General features: G+C 41.8%; 1 protein-coding gene across 2 annotated transcripts in view; it reads left to right on the forward strand.

Annotated features, from left to right (window-relative positions):
- The window catches only part of LOC126365841 (peroxisomal acyl-coenzyme A oxidase 3-like), a 315,115-nt gene that overhangs the window by 240,334 nt on the left and 55,422 nt on the right, over positions 1-19,359 (forward strand). For both annotated transcript variants that reach the window (XM_050008476.1, XM_050008475.1), the window contains exon 11: positions 9,840-9,994. In XM_050008476.1, coding sequence (XP_049864433.1) covers positions 9,840-9,994 — 155 coding nt within the window. The remainder of the gene's footprint in view (positions 1-9,839; positions 9,995-19,359) is intronic.

A 19,359-nucleotide genomic window follows, 5' to 3' on the forward strand; every position in this document is an offset into this window, starting at 1 on the left:
ATTTTTCTAAATTATTACATAAATTCTGTATCAAGAAGAGATAAATATCAAGTCTTCTGCATAGAAAATAACTATAGAATTCTTAAAATATGTAAGCAACCAATAGGAGAAATCAACAGCTTAATAATATAACTAGGGAAGCAATAATATACTTCAAAGTGTTTGCTTTTCTTCTCATCATAAAACACATTCATTTGTATCCTAGTTATGCAAAAAATACTAGAAATATTTCAGGTTTTGGACAAAGCCCTTCTTTGGATGTAGAAAACCCACGCACATACACACAACAAAACAACTTACACCCACACGGCCACTGTTACCAGACACTAAGGCCTAAATGTGACCGCACGTGATATGAGCAACGATCTAGTTAGAGTGGATAGCGGGTTGAAGGAAGAGGCATGGGGGTGGGGAGAGGGGGTGATAGCAGGGTAGGGGTGGGGGTAGATGCTAGTACTGCCAATGGGAGCGTGCTTGGATTTGATGGGAACCCCTATGGGGATGGGAATGGAGAGGGGGAGGGGGAGGGGAAGGAGGGAGGGAGGGGGAGAGAGAGAGAGAGAGAGAGAGAGAGAGAGAGAGAGAGAGAGAGAGAGAGAGACCATGTCCAACTTCTTTACTTCTGAATAAGGACTTTGTCCAAGAACTGAAATATTTCTAGTATTCTTTTCATTGAGCCTGCTCTCATAGACCAACACCTTCAACCTATTACCCGGAACCTATCCTCCTGTATAAAAGATACCAACCATTTCCTCGACCGACTCTCCACAGTTCCTTTCCCTTTACCACACGGTGCCCTGCTCATCACTATTGATGCCACCTCCCTGCACACTAACATTCCTAATGCCCATGGCTTTACTGCTATTGAACACTACCTTTCCAGACACCCTATGGATTCCAAACCAACCACCTCCTTCCTAGTCTCGATGACCAACTATATATCCTCACCCACAATTACTTCTCCTTTGAAGGCATTATCTAAAAACAAATCTGCGGATCTGCTATGGGCACACGCATAGCACCTTCCTATGCTAACCTATTCATGGGCCATCTAGAGGAATCATTCCCAAAAACCCAGAATCCTAAACCCCTCACCTGGTTCAGATTCACTGATGACATCTTTGCTATCTGGACTGAAGGTGAGGACACCTTATTCACATTCCTCCAGAACCTCAACAACTTCTCCCCCATTTGCTTCACCTGGTCCTGCTCAACCCAACATGCCACCTTCCTAGATGTTGACTTCCACCTCAGAGATGGCTACATCAGTACCTCCGTCCATATCAAACCTACTAACCACCAGAAATACCTCCACTTCGACAGCTGCCACCCATTTCATACCAGGAAGTTTGTTCCATACAGCCTAGCCACACATGGTCATCACATCTGCAGTGACAGGCAGACCCTCTCTAAATATACTGAGGGTCTCACTGAAGCCTTCACTGACCGTAATGATCCTCCCATCCTTGTACAAAAACAAATCTCCCGTGCCTTATCTTTCCAGTCTCCCACCACCTCCCAAAGTCCGGCCACAGAGGAGAATTCCCCTCATAACTCAGTACCATCTGGGACTGGGGCAACTGAATTATATTTTCCACCAGGGTTTTGATTACCTCTTGTCGTGCCCTGAAATGAGAAATGTCCTGCCCACTATCCTTCCCACCCCTCCTACAGTGGTATTCCGCCATCCACCGAACCTACACAATATACTCGTCCATCCTTACACAACCCCTGCTCCCAATCCCTTACCTCATGGCTCATACCCCTGTAATAGACCTAGATGCAAGACGTGTCCCATACATCCTCCTACCGCCACCTACTCCAGCCCTGTCACTAACATTACCTATCACATCAAAGGCAGGGCTACCTGTGAAACCAGTCATGTGATCTACAAGCTAAGCTGCAACCACTGTGCTGCATTCTATGTAGGCATGACAACCAATATACTCTAATAAATGTAAATAATGAGTATTTTACACTGGCAGATGCAGGTATAAAACAAAGCTTTTAGCTAACAATAAGAGATCAGAATGAAGCACAAATACAAACTCTACTTTATAGGCACCGATGTGCTTACAGTTTTTTAAGAGGATAGCCAGTTGAAACCAGTCATGGCATTTTTAAGGATTAGAAGATAACAATAACTTATTAGAACTCACTGATCATACTTCACATCACGATACTGATTAAGCCACGATAGGTAATGAAAGGCAAAGACACAGTTTGTGGTGCAAACGTGTCACCAGGCTGCCGGCCTGACTGCAGGTCTTTCTCTGTCATTGCACTAGGAGGGTGAGGGTGGTCAGCCGACCACATTTTTCCACTAAGAAAGAATCCCTACTCAAATGATTATTAGGCTGAGGGGATCTGAAGACATTCTAGAGGGACTGGAATGAACAAAATCCCTGCTCCTTCACGATATTGAAACAAGTTTGTCCAGGGAAAGAGTCTAATGCTCTACCCACTAAACCACCATGTCCACAATGGTAGGTAATATACAATCAAAAATATTACCTACAGTCATAAAAATCTTTTGTCACTGACAATACTGATTCAAGAAATACACTCCTGGAAATGGAAAAAAGAACACATTGACACCGGTGTGTCAGACCCACCATACTTGCTCCGGACACTGCGAGAGGGCTGTACAAGCAATGATCACACGCACGGCACAGTGGACACACCAGGAACCGCGGTGTTGGCCGTCGAATGGCGCTAGCTGCGCAGCATTTGTGCACTGCCACCGTCAGTGTCAGCCAGTTTGCCGTGGCGTACGGAGCTCCATCGCAGTCTTTAACACTGGTAGCATGCCGCGACAGCGTGGACGAGAACCGTATGTGCAGTTGACGGACTTTGAGCGAGGGCATATAGAGGGCATGCGGGTGGCCGGGTGGACGTACCGCCGAATTGCTAACACGTGGAGCGTGAGGTCTCCACAGTACATCGATGTTGTCGCCAATGGTCGGTGGAAGGTGCACGTGCCCGTCGACCTGGGACCGGACCGCAGCGACGCACGGATGCACGCCAAGAGCGTAGGATCCTACGCAGTGCCGTAGGGGACCGCACCGCCACTTCCCAGCAAATTAGGGACACTGTTGCTCCTGGGGTATTGGCGAGGACCATTCGCTACCGTCTCCATGAAGCTGGGCTACGGTCCCGCACACAGTTAGGCCATCTTCCGCTCACGCCCCAACATCGTGCAGCCCGCCTCCAGTGGTGTCGCGACAGGCGTGAATGGAGGGACGAATGGAGATGTGTCGTCTTCAGCGATGAGAGTTGCTTCTGCCTTGGTGCCAATGATGGTCGTATGCGTGTTTGGCGCCGTGCAGGTGAGCGCCACAATCAGGACTGCATACGACCGAGGCACACAGGGCCAACACCCGGCATCATGGTGTGGGGAGCGATCTCCTACACTGGCCGTACACCTCTGGTGATCGTCGAGGGGACACTGAATAGTGCACGGTACATCCAAACCGACATCGAACCCATCGTTCTACCATTCCTAGACTGGCAAGGAAACTTGCTGTTCCAACAGGACAATGCACATCCGCATGTATCCCGTGCCACCCAACGTGCTCTAGAAGGGGTAAGTCAACTACCCTGGCCAGCAAGATCTCCGGATCTGTCCCCCACTGAGCATGTTTGGGACTGGATGAAGCGTCGTCTCACGCGGTCTGCACGTCCAGCACGAACGCTGGTCCAACTGAAGCGCCAGGTGGAAATGGCATGGCAAGCCGTGCCACAGGACTACATCCAGCATCTCTATGATCGTCTCCATGGGAGAATAGCAGCCTGCATTGCTGCAAAAGGTGGATATACACTGTACTAGTGCCGTCATTGTACATGCTCTGTTGCCTGTGTCTATGTGCCTGTGGTTCTGTCAGTGTGATCATATGATGTATCTGACCCCAGGGATGTGTCAATAAAGTTTCCCCTTCCTGGGACAATGAATTCACGGTGTTCTTATTTCAATTTCCAGGAGTGTAGAATCCTCACATAGAAGAGATGCTGAAATCAAACAATGGAAAATCCAGGATGGAATGTAACAATACGAGAGAAGGAAAGTTGCTACTCACCATATAGTGGAGATGCTGAATCGCGATAGGCACAATAAAAAGATTCACACAATCATAGCACCCTCACCCTCCTAGTGCAATGACAGAGAAAGACCTGCAGTCAGGCCGGCAGCCTGGTGACACGTTTGCACCACAAACTGTGTCTTTGCCTTTCGTTACCTATTGTGGCTTAATCAGTATCATGATGTGAAGTATGATCAGTGAGTTCTAATTAGTTATTGTTATCCTCTAATCCTTAAAAATGCCATGACTGGTTTCAACTGGCTATCCTCTTAAAAAACTGTAAGCACATCGGTGCCTATAAAGTAGAGTTTGTATTTGTGCTTCATTCTGACCTCTTATTGTCAGCTAAAGTTTTGTTTTATACCTGCATCTGTCAGTGTAAAATAATCAGTATTTATATTAAAAACAAAGATTCCAAGACTTACCAAGCGGGAAAGTGCCTGCAGACAGGCACATGAACAAAACACACAAACACACACACAGAATTACTAGCTTTCGCAACCGATGGTTGCTTCTTCAGGAAGGAGAGGGAAAGACGAAAGGATGTGGGTTTTAAGGGAGAGGGTAAGGAGTCATTCCAATCCTGGGAGCGGAAAGACTTCCCTTAGGGGAAAAAAAGGAGACACACACACACACACACACACACACACACACACACACACATCCATCCGCACATACACAGACACAAGCAGACATATTTAAAGGCAAAGAGTCTCTTGACTCTTCATTCTTTGCCTTTAAATATGTCTGCTTGTGTCTGTGTATGTGCGGATGGATATGTGTGTGTGTGTGTGTGTGTGTGTGTGTGTGTGTGTGTGTGTGTGTGTGTGTGTGTGTGTCTTCTTTTTTTCCCCTAAGGGAAGTCTTTCCGCTCCCGGGATTGGAATGACTCCTTACCCTCTCCCTTAAAACCCACATCCTTTCGTCTTTCCCTCTCCTTCCTGAAGAAGCAACCATCGGTTGCGAAAGCTAGTAATTCTGTGTGTGTGTTTGTGTGTTTTGTTCATGTGCCTGTCTGCCGGCGCTTTCCCGCTTGGTAAGTCTTGGAATCTTTGTTTTTAATATATTTCTCCCATGTGGAAGTTTCTTTCTATTTTATTTACATAATCAGTATTTACATTTATTAGTGTCATTTAGTCTCGATAGATTGAAGGTAGCAGTTTTTATAATTTTATTAGGTCATTTTCGGGTGTATGTAAATGTTTGTTTACATTATAAATAGGAGGGATAATCAGTAGGTGCAGGTTACTGTAGGTTACTGTATCATTCTTTAAATATATTCTCTACATATCCCCTAGCAGTTTACTGTAGGTCACGGTTTTTTTCTTTAGTATTCACTAGATAGCCCCTAGCAGGAAAATAAGCACAAGATCTAGCTTCTACCATTCATTTTTATTGTTTCTCATTGTTGAGTGTTCTTTCTGCCAACTAGTATAGCTGTTAAGCTTGTGTGGCAGTAGGTTTCCTTAAGTTTCTTACAGTAAATTACATCTTAGTTATGTGGATAGGGACTGTGTCTGTTGCGTTTGGATGCTGGAGGAGTTGGCCACAGTCCAAACGCACCTGGAAGCATTGTTGGCCACAGTCACCAGATTCCAGAGTACTTTGTCATGTGGTGGGGATGGGGTGACTGAGGCAGCCTCTGCTGTAGTAGATGTGCAAGAGGGGGATGTCACAGCTCTCTGTCACTGAGCTGACCTCAGGTGCAACTAAGCTGGCCAGTCCACTCTCACCTCTCTCAAGGAGAAGGCTGCATGGGGGACGCAGTTTCCTGCCAAATGCCATGCACTTTTCTAATAGATTGAGTGTGCTATATGATGCTGGGGGGGGGGGGGGGGGGGGGGGAGGCTGAGCTGGATCAGAATGCACCCTCTGCCACGATAGTGGGCACTCCTTCAGCAAGGTCCAGACAGGCATGTAGGGATAGGGGTTTGTTAGTTATTGGGAGCTCCAATGTTAGGCAGGTCATGGAGCCCCAGCTATGGCAGAGAAGAAGTCCAATGTTCACTCAGTGTGCTTGCTGGCTTGGGGGGGGGGCTTGTCCAGGGTGTGGAAGAGGATCTTCTGGTGGCTATCAAGCATGCGGGGTGCAGTTAGCTGCAGAATGTTGTACATGTCGCCACCAACAATACCAGTCATCGAGTTTCCACGGAAATCCTTGGGTCCTTTCAAAGTCTGGCTAAATTGGCGAAGGCAACCTCCATCTCTCGAGGAGTGGAAGTCAAGCTGACAATTTGCAGCATCTTACCCAGGGTGGACTGGGGTCTTCTGGTTTGGAGTCGAGTGGAGAATCTAAACCAGAGGCTATGTCGACTCTGTGACAAAAATGGTTGTAGATTCCTCGACCTACGCTATTGGGTGAAAGGTTGTAGGATGCCCGTTGATAGATCAGGGGTGCACTACACACAGGAAGCAGCTACATGGGTAGCACAGAACTTGTGGTGTGCACATGTTTATTATTATTATTATTTTTTTTTTTTAGATAAGGTCCCTCCCCATGGGAAACAAACTGTTGGCCTGAAGAATTACAAGTTCATGGCACTGATGTGGGTGTACCAACTGTAAAAATTGTTAGTTCTCCTAAACAGGTCATTCCAAAGGATTTAAATATGCTAAATCTCATGTTAGTAAATTGTTGAAGTGTCTGTAGCAAGATCCCCAAGTTACACTCTGAAATAAACAGTAGTAATGCCAATATTGTATTAGGTACTGAAAGCTGGTTGAAGCCAGAAATAAATAGCAGTGAAATTTTGAAATTGGATTGGACAATGTTTAGGAAGAATAGAACTGATGCTATGGGAGGTGGTGTGTTCATTGCAGTTAAAAGCTGTTTAAATGCAGTTGAGATCAATACTGGTTCAGACTGTGAAATAGTCTGGATAAAGCTGTCAATCAGACAAAGAATGACCATTGTGTTAGGATGTTTTTATAGACTACCAGCATCCGCAACAAATGTTGCAGAATCTTTCAGGGAAAGTCTTGAGTACATAGGAAATAAATATCCAAATTATCCATTAGTTATAGGTGGAGTCTTTAATCTGGTGTCCATTGACTGGGGAAATTACAAGTTTATCACAGGGGGCAGAAGCAAAGACTCGTGTGAAGTTATTCTCGGAGTGCTCTCAACATATAATCTTGAGCAATTGGTTAGAATACCAAATCAAGATGGGGACATACTAGATATCTTTGTGACAAACAGACATGATCTTTTTGAGGAAGTTAATCTAGAAGAAGGTATTAGCAACCATAATGTCGTTGTGGCTTCTATGACAGTGGGGAAAAAAAGTGTCATTAATGAATATCTTCACAGTCAACTCCAAGCATTCACTGTGGGACACAAAATATGTGCCTAGAAAAATATAGAGATGAAAGGATCCACCTTGGTTCAACAAACATTTTAGGAAGTTACTGAGAAAGCAGAGAATTTTGCACAGTCATTTTAAACGTAGTCACTGCCCCGCTGACAAACACAAATTATATGAAGTGAAAGAAGCTGTCAAAAGGTCAATGGGAGATTCTTCTAATGAATTTGGAAGCAATATTTTATCTGCAGATTCTAAAAATGACCCCAAAAAAATTTTGGTCATACGTAAAATCTATGAACATTACAAATAATTCAATACCTTCTCTTGCTGACAGTACAAGTAATGTAGTGGATGATGATAAACAGAATGCTGAAATTCTAAACCTAGATTTCAAAAACGCATTTACAGTAGAGGACTGCAACATCATTCCCCCTTTCAATTATCAAACAAATGCAAGGAAGGCTGACATAGTGTTTAGTGTATCTGGGATTGTATAACAGTTAAGATCCATATGTGCCAGGAAGGCATCTGGCCCAGACGGTATCCCCATAAGATTTCATGTTGACTATGCTACAAATATAGCACCATTCTTATCCACCATGTATCAGAGATCATTGGAACAGTGGAAAGTTCCACGGGACTGGGAGAAGGCCCAGGTCATAGCAATCTATAAAAAGGGTAGAAAATTGGATGCACATAACTACCAGCCAATTTCACTGACATCAATTTGTTGTAGAATCATGGAACATATTTTGTGTTCAGACATAATGATTTTTCTAGACTGTGAGAAGCTCATTTGCAGAAACCAGCATGGTTTTAGAAAACAGCAGTCATGTGAGACACGGCCGGCCCTCTTTGTGCATGATGTACAACAGGCTCTAGATACCAGCTCCCAGGTTGTTGCCATATTCCTCAACTTTCAAAAGGCGTTCGACTCAGTTCCTCACTGTCGCTTGCTCGAAAAAGTGGGCGCTTATGTTCTATCAAATGACATATGTGGATGAATAGAAAGTTTTCTAACAGACAGAGATCAGTATGTCATCTTGAATGGGGAGACTTCAACAGCAACAAGCGTAACATCAGGCGTGCCTCATAGCAGTGTAATAGGTCTGCTGCCTTTTATGATTTACATAAACAATCTGGTTGATGGTAGTGACAGCAGTATTAGACTGTTTGCCAATGATACTGTAGTATACAGGAAAGTAGTATCACACAAAAGTTGTGACCAAATGAGGATTTGCAGAAAATAAACGCATGGTGTCATACCTGGCAGTTATGTCACAATATTAGTAAGCGTAACCTACTGCATATAACAAAGCCAAAATCCCCATTAATGTACATGTACAAAATAAATGCCCAGTTTTTGGAAGTGGTAACATCCATCAAGTATTTGGGTGTGACTGTTCAAAATGATCTCAAATGGAACAATAAGATTACACAAGTAATGGGTAAGGCGAACTCTAGATTGTGGGTTATTGGTAGAATCCTGAAGCGATGCAGTCCTTCAACAAAGGAAATTGCTTACAATACTGTAGTTCATCCAGTCTTAGAGTATTGTTCATCTGACAAACTGCCTATTGGCTTCTGTCTCGGGTTCTTCGGCCGACATTCATCTAAAGATTTTACTGACGTTTTGCCAGCACGAATGACTGGCATTGTCAGTAAAATCATTAAATGAACATCGGCTGAAGAACCCAAGACAGAAGCCAATAACCAGTTTGTCAACAGGTGGCCATGAAAGCCTTAACAATTTTGTATTATTCATCTGTATGGGATCCTTACCAGTTGGGTCTGATTCAAGAGATTGAGAAGATTCAAAGAAGAGCAGCAAGATTCATGACTGGTACATTTAGCCATCGCGAGAGCGTTACAAATCTCACAGAAAGTTTGAATTGGGACACTTGCAGGTAGATGATGCACTAAAAGGAATGGACTGCTCACTAAATTCAAAATCAGATGATGTAGAGCATTTATTATTACCACCAACTTTCAAATCACACACTGATCACCATTAAAAGATAAGGGAAATTAGAGCTCATACTGAGGCATTCAGACAGTCATGTTTCCCTTGCACAATCTGTAAGTGGAAGAGGGGGGGGGGGGGGAGTTTGACTTTGGCACGAATAGTGCCCTACGCCACACACCGCTTGGTGGCTAGTGGAGTATATATGTAGATATATATGTAGAAAAATGAGTATTCATGTTAGCTGCATATTACATACACCTGAACTGTCACATTCAGAGCAACACCACAGTATACAACATGTTCCTAATGGTAAACATCTTATAAAAGAAATTTTGAGATGGTGTAAACAAAATAATTTCGTTACAGTAACTATCAGCAGCTTTGTTGTATGCTGTAATTAATAATAATCTTTAGAATTACCTTTGTGTTTTTAGTAATGCTATGTGGAGTCATTATATGTGAAATGATTTTATGTTTTGCATTACACAGCCTTGCTCTCTGCGTACGAATGGCTAATATGTTGGTTGCTAGTAACAACAGAGGAAAAGCTGGATGCATTGCTAAAGAGTGGAGCTGATCCTTTCACTGCAAAGAACAATGCCCAAGTATTTCATGCTAGAACTCTTTCACTGGCATATGCAGAGGTAACTATACAAAGTTTTCTTTTTTCAAGTTATGTAGCACATACTAAAGGCCCCTATAAATTCCACCCATGAGTGAATTCAGGTGTCATATAAGTACCCTGAGTTATGTTTTCAGATCTACCAAGATATGCGAAGTTTGGACTTATTAGAACTTGACTTAACTTCCGTTTCAAATGATTTGTCAGTAGGTTGTAACTTGTAATCAGTATTTTTCTGCACAGGAAAGTTTTGTTCCTGAATACATTTTGTCCATGTTGGAATATGGAGGTTGCGCTCTAATTACAAACTGATGTGCTCAAAGCTTTCATTTTCTTCCAGTACATGAAGGTTAATTTGAAAAATTCTCAGAGTGGAATATCCCTGTACACTAACACACTTGGTCCAGTGATGTTCAAATGCCATCATCTCATCTTAAAAACTGTTCAAATGCCTTAATCTCATACTGAAAACTAGATTCCTCCAGGCCTGCAGATTACCCATCAACTACAGCTGTCAGTTCTTCATTTGAAAAGAATTTCTTTCCACAGAGGAAAATTTTCACCTCAGGGTAGAGATGGGAGTATGATGGAGCCAAAACAGGCAATATGGTTGTGGCATCTATTCATATATTACTTTGTGTATTTTTGCCATGGCAATGACACTTACATTTGGGTGTGATCTAACTTGGTGAAATATGACTTTCCTCCTCACCAAACCTGGCCTTTTTTCTTGTATATTTTGCTACAGTCCCCCCCCCCCCCCTCCTGCCATGAACCATGGACCTTGCCGTTGGTGGGGAGGATTGCGTGCCTCAACGATACAGATAGCCGTACCATAGGTGAAACCACAACGGAGGGGTATCTGTTGAGAGGCCAGAAAAACGTGTGGTTCCTGAAGAGGGGCAGCAGCCTTTTCAGTTGTTGCAAGGGCAACAGTCTGGATGATTGACTGATCTGGCCCTGTAACACTAACCAAAACGGCCTAGCTGTTGTGGTACTGCGAACGGATGAAAGCAAGGGGAAACTACAGCCGTAATTTTTCCCTAGGGCATGCAGCTTTTCCTCTTTCATAAAATATTCCAGAGGTAAAATAGTCCCCCATTCAGATCTCCGGGCGGGGACTACTCAAGAGGATGTCATTATCAGGAGAAAGAAAACTGGAGTTCTACGGAACAGAGCATGGAATGTCAGATCACATAATTGGGCAGGTAGGTTAGAAAATTTAAAAAAGGAAATGGATAGGTTAAAGTTAGATATAGTGGGAATTAGTGAAGTTCGGTGGCAGGAGGAACAAGACTTTTGGTCAGGAGAATACAGGGTTATAAATACAAAATCAAATAGGGGTAATGCAGGAGTAGGTTTAATAATGATTAGAAAAATAGGAGTGCAGGTAAGCTACTACAAACAGCATAGTGAACGCATTATTGTGGCCAAAATAAACATGAAGCTCACACCTACTACAGTAGCACAAGTTTACATGCCAACTAGCTCTGCAGATGATGAATAAATTGAATAAATGTATGATGAAATAAAAGAAATTATTCAGGTAGTGAAGGGAGACAAAAATTTAATAGTCATGGGTGACTGGAATTTGAGTGTAGGAAAATGGAGAGAAGGGAACATAGTAGGTGAATATGGATTGGGGCTAAGAAATGAAAGAGGAAGCCGCCTGATAGAATTTTGCACAGATCATAACTTAACCATAGCTAACACTTGGTTCAAGAATCATGAAAGAAGGTTGTATACATGGAAGAACCTTGGAGATACTAAAAGGTTTCAGATATATTATATAATGGTAAGACAGAGATTTAGGAACCAGGTTTTAAATTGTAAGACATTTCCAGGGGCAGATGTGGACTCTGATCACAATTTATTGGTTATGAACTGTAGATTAAAACTGAAGAAACTGCAAAAAGGTGAGAATTTAAGGAGATGGGACCTGGATAAACTGACTAAACCAGAGGTTGTACAGAGTTACAGGGAGAGCATAAGGGAACAATTGACAAGAATGGGGGAAAGAAATACAGTAGAAGAAGAATGGGTAGCTCTGAGGGATGAAGTAGTGAAACAGCAGAAGATCAAATAGGTACAAAGACGAGGGCTAGTAGAAATCATTGGGTAACAGAAGAGATACTGAATTTAATTGATGAAAGGAGAACATGCAAAAATTCAGTAAGTGAAGCAGGCAAAAAGGAATACAAGCATCTCAAAAATGATATCGAGAGAAAGTGCAAAATGGCTAAGCAGGGATGGCTAGAGGACAAATATAAGGATGTAGAGGCTTATCTCATTAGGGGTAAGATAGATACTGCCTACAGGAAAATTAAAGAGACCTTTGGAGAAAAGAGGACCACTTGTATGAATATCAAGAGCTCAGATGGAAACCCAGTTCTAAGCAAAGAAGGGAAAGCAGAAAGGTGGAAGGTGTATATAGAGGCTCTATATGAGGGCGATGTACTTGAGGACCATATTTTGGAAATGGAAGAGGATGTAGATGAAGATAAAATGGGAGATATGATACTGCGTGAAGAGTTCGACAGAGCACTGAAAGACCTAAGTTGAAACAAGGTCCCAGGAGTAGACAACATTCCAGAACTACTGGTAGCCTTGGGAGAGCCAGTCCTGACAAAACTCTACCATCTGGTGAGCAAGATGTATGAGAGAGGCGAAATTCTCTCAGACTTCAAGCAGAATATAATAATTCCAATCCCAAAGAAAGCAGGTGCTGACAGATGTGAAAATTACCCAACTATCAGTTTGATAAGTCACAGCTGCAAAATACAAACGTTAATTCTTTACAGACGAATGGAAAAACTGGTAGAAGCAACCGTCAGGGAAGATCAGTTTGGATTCCATAGAAATGTTGGAACACGGGAGGCAATATTGACCCTACGACTTATCTTAGTAGAAAGGTTAAGGAAAGGCAAGCCTACATTTCTAGCATTTGTAGACTTAGAGAAAGCTTTTGACAATGTTGACTGGAATACTCTCCTTCAAATTCTGAAGATGGCAGGGGTAAAACACAGGGAGTGAAAGGTTGTTTACAATTTGTACAGACAGCAGATGGCAGTTATAAAAGTCGAGGGACATGAAAGGGAAGCAGTGGTTGGGAAGGGAGTGAAATATGGTTGTAGTCTCTCCCTGATGCTATTCAATCTGTATATTGAGCAAGCAGTAAAGGAAACAAAAGAAAAGTTCGGAGTAGGAATTAAAATCCATGGAGAGGAGATAAAAACTTTGAGGTTCACCGATGACATTGTAATTCTGTCAGAGACAGCAAAGGACTTTGAAGAGCAGTTGAACGGAATGGACAGTGTCTTGAAAGGAGGATATAAGATGAACATCAACAAAAGCAAAATGAGGGTAATGGAATGTAGTCGAATTAAGTTGGGTGATGCTGAGGGAATTAGATTAGGAAATGAAACAGTTAAAGTAGTGAATGAGTTTTGCTATTTGGGGAGCAAAATAACTAATGATTGTCAAAGTAGAGACGATATAAAATGTAGACTAGCAATGGCAAGGAAAGCGTTTCTGAAGAAGAGAAATTTGTTAATTTCGAGTATTGATTTAAGTGTAAGGAAGTCATTTCTGAAAGTATTTGTATGGAGTGTAGCCATGTATGGAAGTGAAACATGGATGATAAATAGTTTAGACAAGAAGAGAATAGAAGCTTTCGAAATGTGGTGCCACAGAAGAATGCTGAAGATTAGATGGGTAGATCACATAACTGATGATGTCGAATTGAATAGAATTGGGCAGAAGAGGAGTTTGTGGCATAACTTGACTAGAAGAAGGGTTCGATTGGTAGGACATGTTCTGAGGCATCAAGGGATCACCAATTTAGTACTGGAGGGCAGTGTGGAGGGTAAAAATTGTAGAGGGAGACCAAGAGATGAATACACTAAGGAGATTCAGAAGGATGTAGGCTGCAGTAGGTACTGGGAGATGAAGAAGCTTGCAGAGGATAGAGTAGCATGGAGAGCTGCATCAAACCTGTCTCAGGACTGAAGACCACAACAAAAACAACATTGCTATAGTTGGTCCAGGAGGTTAGTGCAGTATTGTTCTGTATCTGTTTGACCAGTGGGAAGTTGATGTGTCAGCGGAATCCCTTTTGCATCCCAAAAAACTGACACTTGACCTTTTCTGCCAACTGTATTGCCTTTGCATTTTTTTTGGTTCCACAACTTTGACTGTTGTTTTGTGCTTGGGTTATAATAGTGAAACCAAGTTTCACCTGTGGTCACAGACCAGTGTAAAAAACCTCAGTGGTTGCTCTGAAAACAGGTCTTCCATTCTGAAGCATGTCTGATCCTTCAGTAAGAGTCAGAACACCCATCTAGCAGATAATTTTCTCCTATCCATTTCCTCTACTAAAATGTGATGTGCACTTTTAATAGGTAATCCTCTTTGACCATCTTATGCACTTTTGCAATAATTTGTGAAGTAGTGGCACATTTTGGCTGATCACTACATGGATCATCACCTAACGTGTCTCCATCAAGTTTTAACTAATCTGTCTTCTGAGAAACAGCTGAATATGAAGGAGCACAGTCCTCTAAAGTGTTCTAAAAATTGGCATGAATTTCCTACATTTTCATAATGTTCTTTATGAAGCATTTAATCACTCCTCGAGTCTTGATTATTTCCATATTCACAAACCATTTCATGAGAACAACAACAAAGAGACATCCTCACCACAGATCACTACCCGATGCATGGATGCATCATGTGTTTGGAAACCTCATTGTTGTAGCTCTGTTGGTGTTTCTATGAACTTTTCAAGTTCTCCTATATTAATAAAAACTAGAATACATTGATCTTCACAAACATTGTACTGAACTTGACCAAAGCTGAAATATTGATGGACTGCATTCAAAATGCTTCAAAACTGAACTGACCTCATATGGTCACTGCCACACCATTTATAGTAATCACATCTACTATTTTACGTTACTGAAAACATTGCATTGAGAGATTGCAGTTAAAAGTTACAGTTTTGCAAGACGTTACACACATATTGGAATATTGTACTTTATAGAAAATTTGTTGTTATTATCTCAGTCCAGAATATATTACAGTTTAATGTAAAATTACATTAAGTTACATTTCGTAACAATATTTCAACTAATGTTTTTAATTGCAGCTTAATTATGACAAACTGTTATTGCTGGTATAATTTCAGTGTTGGAGTAAAAATTGTGAACTATTGCACATTACATTCTTGCTATGAGAAGACGTTTAGGCTTGGTTTCCAGAACTACTGATATGATTACCATTACATAAATATTTTATGAACTGCTAATTTCATAATAAAATTGAATAATTAGCTAAAAGTTGCAGAAACATGAAATAGAAGTGAAAAGTCAAGTTTTTACAGGTGTAAACAATGAATAAACAAAGCAGTAAATACACAAAATATGTAAGCAGGATACACAGTTATGGTATGGATTATGACAGTTTATCTGGTATCAGTCAGTACAGTAAGTGTTACGCTACTCTGCTACATTACGTACACTCCGAAGTACTTTCCATAAGAATTATGCAGAAGACCCTCTCAGGATATGCACAGAGCAGAGCATATCATGTATGACTGGTGTAAATCATGATGTCCCCCCCCCCCCCCTACCCTACCTCCCCAGCACGGCTTACCAACACTGCACGTATCCTATCCCCATCAATTCCTTGTCTCTTCCCACAGGCAGCACAGCATTTTTCTACAACTCTGTGCTGCCAGCCTTCCCCTCCCCTCCCCACCCCTGCACCATGCCTCCTCATTATCCGTACCACTCATCCCAGCAGATCACATCACATGCAGTCACTATTTCTGAGAAAGTACATTGTCTGAAAGCTGAATGTTTGATTAATGTGTTCCAAATATAATGTAATTGGATTGATAAAATATCTATTCACCACGCAGTGGCAGAACATACACATAAAAGAAGGTTCTAACCAAGCAAGCTTTCGGAGCCGTGGCTCCTTCTTTAGGCAGAAGAGCTGAAGGGGAAGGAACAGGTGTGAAGGAAATGGGCTGGAGAGGTATACGGAAAGGAGTCGATATTGGAAAGATCACCTAGGACTGCAGGTCAGGGGAGGCTTACTGGACTGGATGAAAAGTAAAGACCTTCTCATCCCGTCTGGTATGTCTCCTTGACATGCAATTCTGAGTGAATTTTCTGAAATCTATTCCTTCTCCTAGACCTCTCCAGTCCTTTTTCTTCATCCCTATTCATTTCCCTTCAACCCTCCTGCCTGAAGAAACCACTGGCTCTGAAAGCTTGCCTAAAATTATAACCTGCTTTTACGTGTGCTTTCTGCTGCTGCTTAGTGAGTAGATTTTTTTATCTATCCAATTACACTATATTATCAAAAGGTGATTTGTTTCTATATTGCTATTATTCCATGTGGGACTTTCAAGAGTTAAATAGGTAGCAGACTTGATTAAACATAAACTTGCGTGTTGTTTAATTCACAACAACAATAATAATAATAATCATAACCACCTATTAAATACATTGACTGATCACAGACTTTTAATGCATGGCTTCTCTGAAGTTTTCATCACACTTTCACCAAGGTCCAATACTCATCACATATACACTAGAAATGTCACATTATAGTGTGTCCCATTTTTTTTATTGTCTTGTTAGGTACATGAAAGGCTATGTTGTCATGTTATACCTGGAGTAGTTTATACATTCCTTGTCATTACAGTGAGAAACTAGGGTAATGTACATAGGGTGAATGGGCATAGGCAGAGGGCGTATACTGGCAACTCGCAATATCCTGTTGCAGAGCATGCTCTACAATATGACATTCGTGATCTCGGCACTTGTTCCACCACACACACCATCTGGATTCTTCCCCCAGATACCTGTTATTGTTGCTGATTTTTGGGTCATTTTCGTCTGGTACCATACTTGGTGGATAAGAGTCTTATGAAAGACCTTCGTGTGCTCAACTCCCTACCATGTTGGGTTGTGTGATGCTGCACTACGAACTGCATGAAGATTTCTGGACCAATTGCACCTCACGCGAAGGTACAGCAAATCTTGGAGCTGCACTCGTCCACATGCTGCACACACAAATGTGTCACACGAGAAGACATTACTTTCTCCAGTGTGTGTTGTGGCAGAAATTTCAGAGTTGAATGCACAGAGGTTGACACTTAGGGCTCAAATTGAGAAACATTCAGAAATATGGCATGAATAATACAACACAACGACCTATCCCTGAGAACAAAATCGGCACATATGACACTGAGCACAGCAGGTGTGTATAGCCTTGCAGGGGGCATGCTGGAAATTATGACAGTTATACAACAAAGCAGTCACTATGCAGATTGAAGACTTCCCATGCCCCTCTCCCCTGGCCACCCTTCCTCACCTGAGACAGACTAGGTGGCAGATAATGACCTAGGCCAGCTGTTACTGAAGGATTTTCCAGCACTGACTGACTCAATGCTCACAATGCAGAAGCGTTCTCATTCTACTCTCCATAACATCAAACAATTCCAGGACTGCTGGTGATTAGTAGACCTCATTGCCTGCCTCTGGAAAAACTGCATACTTCTCAGCAAGAGTTTGATAGGATGATTAGTGATGGTTCTGTTTTTTGCTGTTGAGAGTGCTAGGTCTTGACTGTGATACGGCTTTTCCACAGTTTCCTATGGCCCTCAAAGAGAAAATGAATACTGCTATTACTACACTTTCTGGTTCATTCAAACAAAATGTTATGTTTTTGGACTGCATAACACTGCAACAATTCACACACAAAGTTCTTTAGGTTTTTTCATTCGTTTTTTGCTGTGCTGACATCATATTACTTTTCTTTACTGCATATAAGAACCATCTGAAACATGTACGTGCTGTGTTCTGAAGCTTGGAGGACTACGGTATTTTGATTAGCACTGACAAGTGTACTTCCATTAAGAAAAAAGTTCCTCCCTTAGGCTATAGTGTGTCTCATAAAGGCATTTCTCCTGTGCCTGATAAGGTTTGTGATTTTCGAAACATGGCGTCCCTGAGACTTTCAAAGGACTCTACCATTTCTTAGGCATATTAAATTACTATTGCAAACACCTTATCATGCTGGATGAAGTACAAGTATGTCTTAACAGTCTCCTAAAAGGAAATAACACTTCTGGTATCAGGAAGATTTCTTGGAATGTTAGGGCTGTTAAAGCCTTGGAGCACTTACAATCAAAAATTGCTCATGCTTCGTTCCTGGCTCACGCCATTGCTTATGCTTCCATTGCTCATTTTGTTGATGTAAGTCAAGTCACTGTGGGTGCTATGTTTCAGAAATATATTTTTCAGGCATGGCAACCTATGGCTTTCTTCTCTAGAAATTTGTCAAAGCAGCAACAATTTTGGAGTGCTTTTGACAGACAACTGCTAGCCATCTTTCTTGCTGTAAAACATTTTCATTCTTGGCTTGAAGACAGACTATTACTATGTACACTGACTGCAAACCATTAACCACCATTTTCAAAAATTCTCCATAACAGGTATGCCAGATTGTTTAATAGCTCAATTTTCTACAGATTGTCAGCATATTTCTGAGCAGGACAGAGTGGTGGCACATTGTTTGTTGCACAACTGTGTGGTGATTACTGTCATTGATATGGTAAAAGTGTCTGCATATTGGGACACAGACCCACTCCTCATCCAATATCAGGTGCATCCGGAATCAATTGGTTTACTTCTAAAACACTTGTCCCCTATTAGTTTTGCAAATGGTATTTGGTGTGATACTTCGGGACTAAAAATACATCGATTTATCCATGAAAAGTGGTGTTGAAGTGATTTAAATTCATTTAACTTTTTGGCTCAACAAGGGTTAATTACAGGTAAAGTTGTCTAGCTTGGGATATGGAAGTGTTGCCACAGTTGGAAGATGGTATGCATCTAATGCCAAATGTCACAATTAATAGACCTATGGCTGTTCCTGTTGCTGATTTCCTCATCCATTCTGAGGAATTTTTCTCATTGGCACATCAACATTGTTGCCTGCCTCTCCCATTATAAAGGATATTGTTTTTTTGGTCACAATGACAGACTGATTTACTAATTGGTCAGAGGCTGTACCTGGTCATGATATTACTACAACATCTATCTCACATTTTGGTATCTGTGTGGTTTGCCTGTTTTGTATCCTGCAAGTCATTATGTCACATAGGGGATGCCAATTTGAATGGCAGTTATTAACAGAACTATTTTGTATTTGTGGTTGCAAGCATATACCTACTATGAGCTGCCACCCCTCCAGTAACAGGATGGTAGAGAGTATGCACCGGACCTTAAAGACAGGGTTCACATGATGTCCAGAATATTGGATCTTTGCACTCCTTTAGTTTTATTTGGCTTGCATACTAGTATTAAGGAG

Source organism: Schistocerca gregaria, chromosome 4 (assembly GCF_023897955.1).
Source record: "Schistocerca gregaria isolate iqSchGreg1 chromosome 4, iqSchGreg1.2, whole genome shotgun sequence".
In the NCBI taxonomy this organism is placed as follows: domain Eukaryota; kingdom Metazoa; phylum Arthropoda; class Insecta; order Orthoptera; family Acrididae; genus Schistocerca; species Schistocerca gregaria.